The sequence below is a fragment of the Camelus dromedarius genome, chromosome 21 (genome assembly GCF_036321535.1).
Source record: "Camelus dromedarius isolate mCamDro1 chromosome 21, mCamDro1.pat, whole genome shotgun sequence".
Classification (NCBI taxonomy): domain Eukaryota; kingdom Metazoa; phylum Chordata; class Mammalia; order Artiodactyla; family Camelidae; genus Camelus; species Camelus dromedarius.
In genome coordinates, this window is record NC_087456.1 from 19,385,956 (window position 1) to 19,401,462 (window position 15,507).

The following is a 15,507-nucleotide window of genomic DNA, read 5'->3' on the forward strand; positions in this document are numbered from 1 at the left end:
TGTCAGATTCAAGGTTCGGTGCTTTGAGATAGATCAGAAATAGAAAATGCCTAATGTCAGGGTGAGAATTAAATAACATACTGTATGTAAACATTTAAAAAGACGTCATGTTTTCTCTCACGAGCCAGGGAGAGTTCTGGGCACCCGGGGCATAGTGGGAGAACATCTAGTCACAGGCACAGAATTGTGCCACACAGACATCAGTGTCCCCCCCCTTACTGTGACACCACCTCTGAGTGTGACCAGGCTCAAGGGAAACGGTTCAGGGGACTGAATTCGACTGAATTTCCCCCTGTGCACCCGCGCAGTCCAGTGCCCTCTGCCCTCCTGCCCCCAACTCAAAGCCCCCTTCCTCAGGTCCTAACACAGCATGCGCCACCTGGACAGAGACCCCCCCGTGCCACAGCGCTCCTCTGTCCCTCCCTCCAGCAAAATCTTCCTCCTCCAGCATTCAGCCGCTCAGGACACTGCTTTCCCACATGTTAGCCAACACTTTCAATAAACCAGTTAAGTCACTTAAGTGAGTGGGGACTCACATCTTTACTAATCCTCAAAAGAAATTTATTTTTCTTTCAGTAGGGGCCTCCTTACCCCCGAGGCATGACCTCCTGATTAGCAGCACATGGCTGAGGGCCTTTCTGTACCTGACACTATAATTTTAGGACGAGTTCTGTCTCTGACGAGTTGACTGTGGTCTGGTGGCGGTACTTTCACTGAAGAAAAGTGAGCTGGTAACTTTTAAAACTATTTATCTACCATGTATGGTTAAAAGTTTGCTGCATATAGCCCCCAGAAGTTGGGGGCGGGCAGTGTCTTAGGCAATGCACTAGTTTTGTAACACACTGCAAGGCTAACCCCTGTGGCTTTTCACTCTAGGATTAGGTATTTAATGGACTGTCAGGAGGAATGACTGTGTCTTACACAATGCTAGACATTTTTGTGGCAAGACTTTGTGCCTGATTCTAACAGCATGTTGTGTGACCTGCTTGATGATTTGCCTGTTCACTTATATAGGCTCCAACTCACCTTAAAGAGGTTTGAGGTGACGAGCCTTAGAAGTAAAACCCCGATGCAGCCTCTGATAGGAATACACCTGCTTTATCCCCAGCAAGCTGGGAGGGACCACGTGACAGCTTCCCTTCGCAACACTGGCGACGGTCTCCTGGCAAACCAGGCAAACCGTTCCTGTAAAACACCCCAGTGAGCAAAAAAATGGAATAATTTAAACTAAGAGGCTTTTCTCCCAAGCTAATGCTGACATGCATTTGCTCTACAATGTGGTCCCTGGCATTTGCCTGGCGTTTACCTCTAGTCATTCTGTTCCAGCGAGGGGAGCAGGGCGGAGAGCCCCCCCCCCCAAAGACAGCAGACTATCAGTGACAGAACAGACACCTTTCTACAAACTTTTAAATGACTATAAGAGGATTAGGGGAGAAGAGAAAGGGGAACAAAGTGAATGCACTTGGGAGTTAATCCACTGCTTGAGACTCAAAAGACGATCGGACCCCAGGCTCCCAGGCCTACACTCCTCCCACAGTCCCCCTCACCTTCCCAGTCTAGCCTCCTGTGCATGGCATGGAGGGGCCTGCCACATCCCCATCTCTCATACTGAGCAACTGGTCCCCTCCCCACAGCGTGTGGTTGCACCTTCTGCAGAAGCACAGCCCCCAACCCGCACCCCCCGAGGGGCTCCCCTTCTTCACTGATGGCCTGGTAAACTCCTTCTAACCTCCCACACCCAGTTCAGCAGTGCGTCACCCCTCTGTGACACCTTCTCCGACCTCCCAGAGTTGACTGTGTTTACTACCTCACTATGTGTGAGTTGTGAGGGCAGGGTTGTGTCTTCTTCATCCTGCCTGGACCACAAGGTGGGTTATGACCAGCATGGGGTCAGCCTTCAGGAAAGCCTTGTCCCACTGAGACTGAACCGTTGCGGGGTCACCCTTGGCCCTCATTCCACTGCAGGGGACCACACAGAACACATCTTCTCTGCGGGGTAACAGCTCTTTGAGTCCAGAACAGCCCTCTTGCTTTCAACTTTGATGTTTTCCCAATGTCTCCCATCCTGTCTAAAGACAGGGTTTTAAATTTCATTCTGATTCTGGTTCCATTCCTCAAAACTTATTAAAAAAATTTTCTCTATCCCTTTTAATATGTCCCAACCCAAACTGAAAAGAAAATTCCAGATGCAATCAGACTAGTACTACCACCTTTCTCATTTTCTACTCTCTAGTTCTATTAATGCAGCCCAAGATCACAGCAGTTCGGGGTGGGGGGCAGGGATTATATCTTACACTTTATTAAACGTTGCTGTTGACTAAAAACCCTAAAATTCTTTCACAGGTTCTGTTGCTAAGCTTTATGTATATTTTTACACTTGAACTTTTTGACCCAGATAGATGTTATATACACTCCTGTGTCTCAGGCATCATTGCATCAGTCAAATCTTCAAGGATCTTCTGAGCTCTTGATTCTATCATCCCACCTCTGCCAACCTCCCCCCATCCCTACACCTTTGGGAATTTGATGAGCCTGGGCTCATTCAAGGTACAGAATCAAAGGTGGGGGAGGACTGAGATGAGAACAGAACACGCTCTACAGTGAGAGTGATCCAGTGAGCATCATTTTTTCAGTATAGCTATTCAACCATTCATTGAGATGTCTGGTCACGGTAGCATCTAGCATACATTTCTTAGCTACTTTTTATCAAATCTCTTTCTGAAATCTATGTATGAACATTACCAAAGAAAGCCATGACTCTGAGGCCTCCATTGCTCTCAGTGAACCCATGCAGCATTCTGGTGATCACAACCTCCTTTCTTTAGCAGCTAATTCTAAATTCTTTACCCAAACAGACACCAACCAATCAACATCCCACTGGGGTGTAGATTTCAGAAATGACTTATTTCACCTTCAAAAATAGGAACATTTGTCTAACTGCCTATCTTGTTTCTTTACAATTCTTTAAAGAACACTGTAGATTAGAAACCTCATCTGTAGATTTTCTTAGTGCCTGGGATATCATTTACCCAAGGCATCTGATGACCTTCACAGTCTTTTTTTATCTACCTTGGTCTCTTTCTTCTTACTTTGTGCTTTCCTTCTGTCACATTTTTGCTCCAGTTAACTCCTCTACTGGAAGTGACTCCCTCTCACCCTTGGCATATCCAAACCCTGCCCCTGATTCAGGTTACCTGCCACACATCTAACAGCGATGAAGACTCCCAGATGACCTCCGTCACACACAGTCTCTCCTTACTCTGAAACTTGACCCACTCATGGTCCTTTCTATTTACGCCAAGAAAATTTATTGTGCAGCAACCTTCACTGCCATTGTAGTCATGGTTGACACAACATGAAGCTTCTAGATCTGAAGTCAATGACATTAAATTGTAAGGATTCTAAGCTATATTTTTAGAGATACAGGTTATGGGAGGAAGAGAATCTAGAAATTTGTTACCTGATACATATTAAGAGAGTACTACTTACTGTCTACTAGCATTGGCTATAAATTTTGATTATCATCTAATGGCGATAAGGAATCCATGCTGATCTCTCCACAATCTTCCCTAGCCATTACCCAAATTCTTGGATGGGGTCAGGGATACAGCCAGTGACCATGAAACAGAATGAAGCTCACTGGCTCATGGAAAGGTCTAACCCTGGACTTGAATTCATTAATATCAGACTCCAACCAATAAAGAAGCAATCCCACAGTACAACACAATCCACAGGTAAAAGGATACTCCAATGTGCCTTCAGTTCTTCGATTTTTTTCAGGGATTCTTGAACTTCCTTCCATACTTGTTCATCACCAGTGAGCATATCAGCGTCCTGCTCAGGCCAAATTAAAAGAACAGAAGAAGACAAATTCTTCAATTAAAAAAAATGGGCAAAAGATCTGAATACACATTTCTCCAAAGAAAATATACAAATGGCCAGTAAACACATAAAAAGATGCTCAACATTATTAGCCATCAGGGAAATGCAAATCAAAGCCACAAGGAGATATCACTTCACACCCAATAGGATGGCTATAATTGAAAAGGCAGAAAATAACAAATGTTGGTAAGGGTGTGGAGTAATTGGGGACCCCCCCATACACTACTGGTAGGTGTGTAAAATGGGGCAGCCACTTTGGATAACAGTCTGGTAGTTACTCCAAAAGTTAAACACAGAGTTACTACAACATACAACAATTCCACTCCCGAGATATATATCCAAGAGAAATGAAAATATATGTTTACATGAAAATTTGTGCATAAATGTTCATAGCAGCATTATTCACAATAGCAAATAAAGTAGAAATAACCCAAGTGTCCATCAAGTGATGAACAAATAAATAAAATGTGGTGTATCCATACAATGGAATATTAGTTGACAATAAAAAGAGATGAAGTCCTAATACATGGCTGGTACATGGATGAACCTTAAAAATATCATGCTAAGGGAAAAAGCCAGTCGCAAAGGACCACATATTGTATGATTCCACTAATACGAAATGTTTGGAATAGACAAATCCATAGAGACAGAAAAGTAGATTAGTGAATGGCTAGGACAGCGCGTAGTGGGTAGGAAGAACTGGGGAATGACTGCTAATGAGTATGGAGATTTTTGGGGGATGATGAGAATATCCTAAAATCAACTGTGGTGATGGTTCCACAACTCTGTGAATACACGAAAAGTTACTGAACTATATACACTCTAACTGACTGAACAGTATGATATGTGGATTATATCTCAATAAAACTATATGCATCAGGAATGGAAACAGAGGCAAGAGAAAGAATCATCTGTTAGGAGACTTACAGATAACACGTTAATCAAATATGGAGTTATTCATCAAAATAAGGCTAGGTAAAAGATGAGTACAATTATACCCATGTGAACCAATTTTGACTTCTGCAAAAACTAAAAAATCATGATTTAAAAAGCAATTCAAAATGAAACTAGAAGTCACCATTTATTAAATGTATGTCCTCCTGTTAGGGCCTCTCTTTTCCCTGTATGTCCACATTTTAAGAGCTCAATAGCTCCATGTGGCTGTGGCTACCACGTTGGGCAGCACAGATGCAGAACAGGTCTATCAAGACAGAAAGTTCTAATGGATAACGCTGCTTTAAAGAGGTGAATCAAAGAGTAAGACATTCTCATCAGACTCTATTCAAAACCAGGTGTTCAGTATCCATTAGATTCTCAGTGGGTGTCAGGGAGAACCACCATCCTGGCAAGTTACAGCAAATCATGGCCACTGTAGGGGATGAGGGTAAAGGTGAGGGAGAGCAGACTTTCAAGCTATATTTATCTCCCCAGAGATTCTTACCTGCTACCAGGGGAGGTTTCCAGAATGACCCTGGTAGTAAGCTTATGTTACTGCTGGGAGGATACATGTCACTCAGGGGTGCCAGGCAGAAGGAAAAAATGAGGGCCACCAAGAACCACAGAAAAGGGAAACAAACATTCCCCAAACAGGGAGAGGCAGTGGGTGTGCACACGAGGAAATGAGTGCGTTTGTGTGTGTCTGTGTAACAGGGCTGGATGGGTCTCTGTGTGCATGTGCTGTACAGATGTGTAATATAGCAGGGTGGTTTTCAAAAAGACACCATTCGTGGACCCTACTTCTTTTAGGAAATTTTAAATAGGAACCTAGCTTTCTGTATGTAGAAGAGGGAAATAAAAATCAATTGCTTTTAAAAAGGTAAACATCAGTCTCCCTCCAAATATCTGCTCTAAGTCTACCTTCATCTCCTAAAGCCTCAGGTCCACCATGTCACTTCAAAGCCTTTAGTAACTTCCTAGTGCCTCCCAGATAAAGCCCACATATTAAATCTTGACAACCATGGCCAGTAATGATTAAAGTTTCCTGTTTTATATGTCACTACTGGTAGCTCAAACCTTAGGCTCTAGGCAAAATGTTTCACCTGTTAGACTCTGTGCTAGGCAGAATAATGGACCCCCAAAGATGTCTGTGTCCTGGTCCCCAGAACCTGTGAATATGTTAGGTCACATGGCAAAGGGGAATTCAGTTGCAAGCAGGATTAAAGTTGTTAGTCAGCTGACCTTAAAATAAGGAGAGTGTCCTGGGCTACCCAGGTGGGCCCAGTGGGATCACAAGGGTCCTGAAAAGTGGAAGGAGGTGGAAGAGAGGTCAGAGCAATGTGATGTGAGAAAGACTTAACCTGCCTCTCCTGGCTCCAAAGATGGAGGAAGGGACCCACAGACCAAGGAATACAGGTAACCTCTAGATGCTGAAAAAAGCAGGGAAACATTCTCCCCTGGAGCCTCCAGAAAGAATGCAGCCCTGCCATGACCTTGCTTTTAGCCGTGAGACCTGTGTCAGGCTTCTGACCTAAAAAACCATATATAATAAATTTGTGTCAAGTCACTACATTTACAATAATTTGTTACAGCAGCCACGGGAAACTAATACAGTCCCGAATATACTTCTGTTCTTCTGGCCATGGGAACTTGGCATATGCCCCTCCCTGTTCCTGAAGTTAATTAATTCAATCACTCATCTACTCATTTATCATTTACAGAGTGCCTACTCAGCATTGTTCTAGGCACTGAGGATAGAGCCGTAAAGACATCAGACAGTCACAGTGCTTACACCGTGTGGCAGAACAGAAAACACACACACATAAAAAAATACATTTGTCAGAGGGAAAAACAAACAACAGGGAAGAGGGCCGGGGAGTACTGCTTCCAGGGAGTTCAGGGTCATCAGGGAAGGTCTCGCCAAGAGGACGACCAGTGAATAGAGGAGCAGAAGGAACAGGGGATCAGAGGGAGATGGAGAGAGAACAGCAAGGAGGCGGCCCGAACCTTCCAGGAGCAGCAGGGAGGCGGGTGTGGATAGCGTTCCTGGCTGTGGTTTGTGTGCGTGTCCTGCCTTCCCCATTTCAGAGCCACACAGAGGTCGTCTTCTTACTCCTCTTTGGTGCTGCCTCTCCCACATACCCAGCACACAACCTTGTATGTGGCAGATGCCGAGTTAAGGTCTGTAGACTGGGTCTGGAAGAAGGCTAACGTTTATTAGATAATGATCTGGATGACTCTTGTTATGTATTTCAATGATTCCTCACAACATCCTTGAAGGGCATCAACACCTACTATTTACAAATGAGCTACAAGACAGTCCTAAAGTTTAAGTCACTGCTGTAAATGTCCTTTTCCGCTAACTGCCAGAGGTAAGATTCAAATCCAAGTCTGTCTGGCACCAGAGCCCCTGCTCTTCCCACTGTCTTTGTGTTTAATTTGAATTTGTTTTTCTCCTAGGCTTGCTTAAAAGGTGAAACTCATGTCTGTGAGACAGTACATTCAACATACCTTTAACTTGTGGTTCCTATGATCGTCCTCGTCTTAGCACTCAGGAAAGGGTAATAAAACCCTCCAACATGAAATCCACGGTGGAACTTGTATTCTTCTACCAAGCAGGGTGAGACTGTGGCCCAAGGCAGAACAGCTCCAAATGGGAATTATATTCACAACTAAATCCCCACCATAATCTGATTAGCTGTTCTTTGGGTTGTGCCTAAGGCTTTATTTACTTAACAGAAGAGCAGGCAAGCTCTGAATTTGTTTCCAAACATTCAGGAACAACAGCTCTTGGGAGCACTTTATACTAGAGCTAGACACAGCTCCATTCACTCCCAGCCAAACACCCACTGGCTGGAGGGTTCCCAGTTCTCCTCCCCTCACTGCCACCTCCGGACCCTCCCCTTCCATTCTGCGACTTCTCCTGTAACTGCCCCTGTAGTGGGGTCTGTTTCCCCTCTCCCCACACCAACCAGGTAGGAGGAGACCATTCAGATGTGTGTCTCTGTGTGTGTGTGTGTGTGTGTGTGTGTGTGTGTGTACACGTGTGTACATGTAACATATATACACAGAGAAACTACTTAGGGAAGCCTAATTTAAATCCACTTTTTCAGTTTGCAAATATAAGAGTAAATTAGTGTGTTCTTTTTCACAGTCCCTGAGGTATGAAGTTAGTACACTTATTTCATTATTTCTTATCCAAACATATCAAAGATACTTGCTATCATTTAGCACAAAGTTATCTAGGAAAAAAATTCCTTTCTGAATTTCAGCTTTACTGTGTAAAAGGCGCTTGAATGGATGAGTCCTGAGATTTGTTTTCGGTAGGTGGAGAACACTTTATACATATATATTTAAAAAAAAACAACAACAAAGGTACTACTGCTGAGTTTTCTACAAATGATAAAAGGAATTCGGGCTCTAAGCAGAAAGATGCCTGAGAAAGTTCACTCCGCTGGGGAATGATGAAGAGAGTGAAACCATGCTGGTTCCAGCCCCAGCAGCACCTCCGCCCTGTCCCACCTCATGTCCCTGGCAGGCCCTCCTTTTCCTGGCCCCCAGCCTCCTCACCCTTAAAAGGAGAAGTAGGTCCATGACTACCTGACCACTCCAGAAGCAGCGTGGAGCCAGCCAGCTCCCCCTCTGGTGACCACTCCCTCGCAGAGCTCCAGCAAAGTCCTTAAAAAGTGTGTCTTCATTTTAGACAATAAAGACATGGAACTAGCTCATTTAAGGCCACACCATGGCAGTGGTGCTCAGGCTTCCGGTAAGAATGAGTACTAAATTTCTCCCTTCTCCCTTTGAACACCCAAGCTCCTCCACCTGCCCCCAACCCCAAGTGGCTGGGTGCAAACTTCCCCGAATGAGTCACTTCTTGTGCGTGATGCTGATTCCTTCTCGTTTACCCCTGTTCCTTCCTCTCGCAGCCCCAGCCCGAATCTGACCAACCCCGCCCCATCTTACTGCCGACACACCTGCTCTTCCCCTCGGATTCTGTCAGGACTTGGATCGCAGTTTCCTGCCCTTTCCTTGGATCGCTATTTCCATTCATTTCTCCGGCTTTCTTCCCATTTGTCCCTTTAGGACCAGCCTCGGCTGTTCTAGATCAGGAAGTCTTCCCTGTCTGACCTCTGAGTTAGCCCAGCCCTCCCGAGCCAACATAGCCACCATAGCCACCCTCCATACTTCTCTCTTAGTTCCAGCTGTCATCAGTGATCGACTTTACTGTTTCCCCAGCTGGCCTCACAACTCCTTGGGGGACCATGACTTCATCATATTTATTCCGGGGCCAGCATGGTAAGTCACTCAGTAAATGTTTGGTGACACAGTAAATGAATGTAGAGAGAAGTCATCTTCCACAATCCACAGGGAACATTATTATAAGAACATAACGTTGTCCTTAATTCTACAACAACAACAAGGACAATCTCAACCAAGGAAACAGAAGGCGGTTCTTTTCACTCTAGACTTAAATCCCACACTAGCTCAAGACCCGTGCTCTTGGACAGCAGCACCGAGGCTGTTTTTTGAGTGAGCACTGTTGACTTCGCTGGCTTCTACCTCCAAAATCATCCTCAGCCTCCTCTCACTCACTTGGCAGAGGGGCCCCTGCCTCCATCTCCCAGCGGATGGATCAGTGAGGCCATCTAAGTTCCCCCATACATAGCAGCTAAATAAGTACCCCAGTGTTACTCCCTTAAGAAAAAAATAGGTACCAGATGATATGAGATAATCCACTACATAAAAGGGTGCCAGTCAACACAATTACATTCAATTGGCCAAATGCTTCCTCTAGGCAGCCTCTCTGCCAGGTGCCAGCGGTTACAGTTAGAAGTTGGGATCTGAGTTTCTTCAGCAGGGCCAGTTGGAATCCAGCAAGACTGGCTGAGTATGTCCTTGGGAAAGTGACCAGTGCCTCTATCAGGCTCAAACATCAGAGGCAGCCAACCATATATACTCTGCATCTGGAACACTTAAACAGATGTGTTCACTTGCCTTACAAGTGTCTGATGTTGAAACCCTTGCACTGGGCTCATTTCAGATGGTTCACGTAAAAGGAAAAGGAGAAAGGCAATCTGCTTTCCAGTACTTCCTGTTATCCAACCCTCATGCAAACTCTAATTAGATTGGATTGGCGAGAGATGGGTATAGGATGGGAAATAAAATTACTGAACACTTATAAACTTTTCCAGTAATTCAATAATTCCAGTGTCTTAGAAGAGGTTTCTTGTGTTTTATTTTGTTTCTAAGGCAAAATGAGGTTCAAATATAGCATCTGTACTTAGGAGAAAGACTGGGAAGTCCTGAAATTCAAAATTATGAGGGAAACAAAGTTTAATTTGCAGTGCTTTCAACTGAGGTGTCCTGGTTCATAGATAGCAGACTGGGGCTAACAGATTAATGTACAGCATCATTTAAAACCTTTATGATTTACAGGAAACATGTCTGCTGGAACCAATTTTCACCTCCTTTGGCAAAAACAACTAAAAACAATTCAGATTTAACTTGAGGGGAAAAGTAGCTCTTTCATAAAGTGGAAAAATAGTGGTTAAAAATAGAGCATTCACTATTATCAGATCGATCACAAACCAGTCACTGGGCATTATGGACTGGGGAAGAAGAAAAAGGCCGTTCTCAGCTTGAACCATTTTCAACTTGCAGAATGTTCTAATTAGCAATTAACCAGCAACAGTACACAATAATTAGAACTTAGTGAAAGGAACACTGGTTTTAGTCATAAAGTGAACCTCTGCTCCATAGCTGTGTGACCTTGGCAAGATACTGAACCTCCCTGAAGCTAAGGTTTTCCGTGGTAATAATTCCCTGAGTAGATGCACTTTCTAACCTTATCTCTGCACCCTCTAGAAGCACTAATGTCATGAACGGCACTGTGGCCTGAGGTTTAATTCCCATCTTAGAGGGCAGGGGTCTGACTGGAGCCTGCTTTGTTAGGCGAGAGGGAGAAAAACTGTCTCATTCAAATGGAGGAGGGAGCAAATGACAATGCAGTCAAGACGCACTCAGCCAGGCCCCTACATCTCTGCACGTTCCATCCCCTAGGCCTGGAAGGCTCTTCCTCAATGTAGTCATCCACACAGATGCCTCTCATGCACCAAGAAGCTCCACCCTCCAAGGGGGGAGGGGATAGCTCAGTAGGGTAGAGCGCATGCCTAGCATGCACGAAGTCCTGGGTTCAATCCCCAGTACCTCCTTTTTAAACAAACAAACCTAATTACCTCCCCCAAAAGATTAAAAAAAAAAAAAAAAGAACTTCCACAGGCACACGATTTTGTGTACCTTCTGGTGGGTTCCATGATAACTGCTGCAATGGGTCACCGTGTGATGCAGATGGAAAGGATGTCTTCCCGGTGCTGTTCCCAGTCCATAGACTGAGTAAAACCCCCTTGCAAAGGTTCTTTTTTTCCATCTACTTCATAAAATGGTGAGACCTCAGTACCTAAAAGTGATGTGCACAAGGAGGTCTCAGCAGGGCTCCAAGCTCTGCGTCTCTAAGAGCCCGAAGCTCCAGTCACTCACCCCCACCCCCTGCCCCGAGCTGCCTCACCCCAGAACAGATATCTTCTTCTCAGGTTGGCAAGCCTCTCAAGACAGCCAGTCTTGCCACTGCCTTGGATGCAGACGAGGAGCACTGGGCAGCTAGGAGCTGAAGGCCCAGTCCAAACTGTCGATGTTGAGACCTCATGGAACACCCTGGGTCTCCAGCAGCACAGTTCCACTGAGGACCATCGGACTTCCTGTTTCTGCTGCAGCCGGCGGCATCTGCCAAAGCCCATTTAACTTTATTTCTCAGGACTCCACTGCAACTATACATTTCTCCAGGGACACACGCTGGAACCAACTGCGGGGTCAAGGTTACGTGTCCAGGAACCCAAAACTGCCAGGAGGAAGAGGAATGTCCCCTTCACAGCTTCTAGGAGAGTGACCAAAGCCTGGAGTGTGTGAAGTCAGAACACTGAGAACCATCAAAGGCCTTTACCAGCTACGACATCAACACCTTCCCTCCCTCTGTGCTGGGTATCCCAGTCCCAGTGACTGAAACTCTTCTTGGAGAATTAAGCTCATTTGCTTACATAAAAGCAGGTCGATTTAGGGCAAATAAAAAGCAGTTGGCATCCGCACACTCGGGGGAGTCTGAAAGCCTCCCTTTGTCAGTGGTGCTTGCTGGAATCTGCCTTTAATGCAACACTGTGTGGAAAACGAGCATGACTGGCTGATGCACAAAGGCACTTACACGTTACATGAAGACATTTGAGAAGCAGACACTTCCTCGCACTCTCCTCTCATACTAGAAAGATATGTTGCTGAGAACATAGAAGGGGATTATACAGAGCAGACGGCTGCTGGCTCCATTTGCAAAAGCACATTTAAGCTGAAATTTTCACGCTGGTACAGAGACTATCAAATGGATGGCTTTGGAAAGCTGTAAACTTGTAGTCACAAATCCTAGCAGAGTCCTGCCATTCTTGTGCAGACACCACAAAATGGGAGGTTTGAGACTGGGGAAAATGCAAACATTTTACAGGAAAATTTGTTGTAATGGCAACATTCCTTAAGGTAAAGTACACCCCCAAATTTCAGGGCAGGTTTTGTTTTAATGGAGACCCAAACCACAGCCCTCTCCTCCTCCCATCTGCGACACCTCCACATCTTGTGGCTCCTTCATGAGTAACAGCCGCTTTCATTTTCCTCTGCAAACAGGAAAACACTTTCAACTACAGCAGAACAGATTGGAGTCAGGTATAAGTTAGTTCTAAGGGGCAATGTTCTGAGAGCAACCATTAGGATGACCTAGACGTGGTTTCTCCAGAGACGTTTATAAACAGGATGAACAGCATGATTTGGGTTTGCGCTCCTGGCATATGGGAGTGTGTGACAGGCGGCACCATGACAGGGAAAGGAGGAGGCTGGAACCCCAGTCCCAGCTCTGCTGCCGGCCAGTTGTGCTCCCCAGAGGCTGACAATGACTCCTGGCTCTGCTTCCCCAGGTGAGAACCTGATTAGGGTTACCATGGAGACTGAAACTAATCACTCCACTCCATTAGTCACCTGTGTATACGGTGTCTTGTTCATGAAGAGAGACCTGAAATTCTGATGGGAGAGACTTTGGAATCTGTGGTTGTGCAACATATTGCAAACACCTTTCATTCTATTTTTTTTCCCCTTCATTCTATTTTAAGCTGATTTTTTTCTCTTGTATAAAATACACCGGTCAGAGCCAAGAGAGTATGCAGAGGACTGAACAAAGACTAGACCCAACCCAGAACTGAACTCTGCCAACCCTAGAACTTGACAGTAATTATTTGACTCACGCATCCCCTCAAACACTTGTATGTGTAATGATTAGAGCGGGCAACACTCCAAACTCACTTGAGAACATGGTATTTGCTTATCTGCTAAAGCAAAGCACATTAGATTTTTAATCTGTGGTCTCAAACCCAAATCTGTGGGACTAGTTTAGTTGAGGTCCACACAAATGATTTCAGATAATGAGTCCTGGGCAGAAGTCTAGACATGCTTTTTAAGGAGATAATCATAAGGGAAACCAAAGGAAATTATTTAATGTGACATCGGGATCTTCACCTTCACACCAGTTAATGCAATTCCCATTGGCTTCCCTACCTTTTCAGAGCTGGCTTGCACAAATTCACCAGTTCTGATTCACACCTTGTAAGGCAGCACTGAAATCCTCAGACCATGAGCCAGACAGGCAAAAAGTTCAAAAGAAATATGTCCCATTTCGTGGGGAAGAATTATCACAGTCATGTTTTCAAAAAGAAAGAGCCCAGAACTGCATTTGTCTCTCAGAGGAGAAAAGCCAGTGCTCCTCCAATTATCCTAAAACAATTCTGCTGTCTGTGTATTAATCCTCACGGAGCTTGTTCCTGGAAGCCAGGGTTGGGGTGGCAGCATGGGAGATCATTCCAGAGGGCATCTCTCATAAACCGAGGGCCCGGCAGGGAGACCACTCCTTCTATGGTCTGGGAGGGGCAGAGAGAGGAGGTGACCGAATTCCATGGTTCAGCTCTCTTCTGCCCTACCTCATAAGCACGAGAGACCCTGCACAAAATCACCAGGACTCAGATGCTCTTCCTGGCAACCATGCCTCCCGGGGAAGTGAGGCGCTGGCTAAAGGCAGGGCGAGCCTTCCCTGGCGCCCCACCAACAGAAAGCACACGTCTGTGCTTTCTATTCCAGTAAACTCCAATCTGGTCCTCGGCCAGGGGACCTTTTTATATAAAATGTCAAAGATAAAAGCACTGGCCATGTTGGGTACCCTGCCCCCATCTGCATTCTCTTGTAACCATCTCATAAACCAAGCATGCATTACTGTTAACACAGCCTTACAGACAAAAGTCTGAGGGAGCTTCCTAAACAATACCAGATGATGATCAGAGATGTCCCCACTTCACAGAGAAAGAAAGAGGTACAGGAAAGGGCAAGTGATCTCATGCAGGGCATGCTGGAAATCTGGGGAGAATTGGAAACATACACTCAAGTATATACTCAGAATACTCCTGCTCCTACGGAAGACTCACTGAGCTGCCTGAGCTGTGAGCCTCCTTCATGATGACCCGGCATGTTGGCAACGTCAAATCTCAAATCTGCCCCAAACAGTATAGATATAGCTACAATCTGACTAAGTCCCTAATCAAATTTTGGGTGTCTAAAATGGCATTTTGGGTGTCTAAGATGGCCTAATTCTCTCTTCTCTTATCCCCTGTCCCTGGGAATACTATGATGCCATCCACAGACGATTTATAAAATCATTACCTTTTAATCGGTTTTTATTTTCTTCTTGAGTCATATTTTGGGGCCAAAATATATAGCCCCAGCTGTTTTCCTTTCTGTTTTACTATTTGTTTAACTTTCTAGATTACTTGAAAGTAAGATTTTAATATTAGTTAATACTCATCATCAGTTAGAATATGCATGGAATCCTCTTCTGGAAGCAGACAAAGATGAAAAGTCCTCTTGCTCTGTGCAAGATTAGACAGGACTTCATTCAGAGAGTCTAACATATGAGAGAACCTGTTTTTCGTCACCCATGGGAGCCGAACTAGTTGGGATATGCCTATTTTATATCTATCAGAGGCCTGAGTTCACTCTGGGAGGCTGCAGTGTGCTGACTTTCCCATCCCACCAATAACACACAAACAGCAGGCACCCCAGACGCCCACACCTGCGCCGGGAATGTGCTTTAAGGGATACCAAGGTCTTTAACTTCACTCCCAGCTCAGACTTATTACTCCTCCAGCTTTGGTTCTCTTCTCTGCTGTCAGGGTCTGATGCAGTGCGTCTATTTTTAGAATCATTGGGAGAGCTTTTTAAAATACAGAGGCTCAGGTCTCCTCTAGGCAAATGACAGCAGACTCTCTCAGGGGCGGGCAGGTGTCTGTATTTTTTATAGACTCCCCAGGTATTTCTTAAGCTCCCCACATTAGTCTACTGACCAGTCAGGACCAAGGACCACCCCTGGCCTTGGCTGCCCCAGTCATCCTTTCTAATCGCTGAGATCATACCATCATTTTCTTGCCAGCACTGCTACGATTTGCTGTAAGTGCCCCATGGTTTAGGCCTGTTTTCCTTGTCCACTCAATCTACAGTTGCATCTCCCCTGCTCTCTGCTTCTGCACAAATTAGTTTATTTATAATAGACGCAAAAAGTGA

At 45.1% G+C, this 15,507-nt stretch overlaps 1 protein-coding gene across 2 annotated transcripts in view; it reads right to left on the reverse strand.

Annotated features, from left to right (window-relative positions):
• SMYD3 (SET and MYND domain containing 3) overlaps positions 1-15,507 on the reverse strand; it is a 558,077-nt gene that overhangs the window by 89,950 nt on the left and 452,620 nt on the right. For both annotated transcript variants that reach the window (XM_010992333.3, XM_031438496.2), the window contains one exon: positions 3,747-3,834. In XM_010992333.3, coding sequence (XP_010990635.1) covers positions 3,747-3,834 — 88 coding nt within the window. The remainder of the gene's footprint in view (positions 1-3,746; positions 3,835-15,507) is intronic.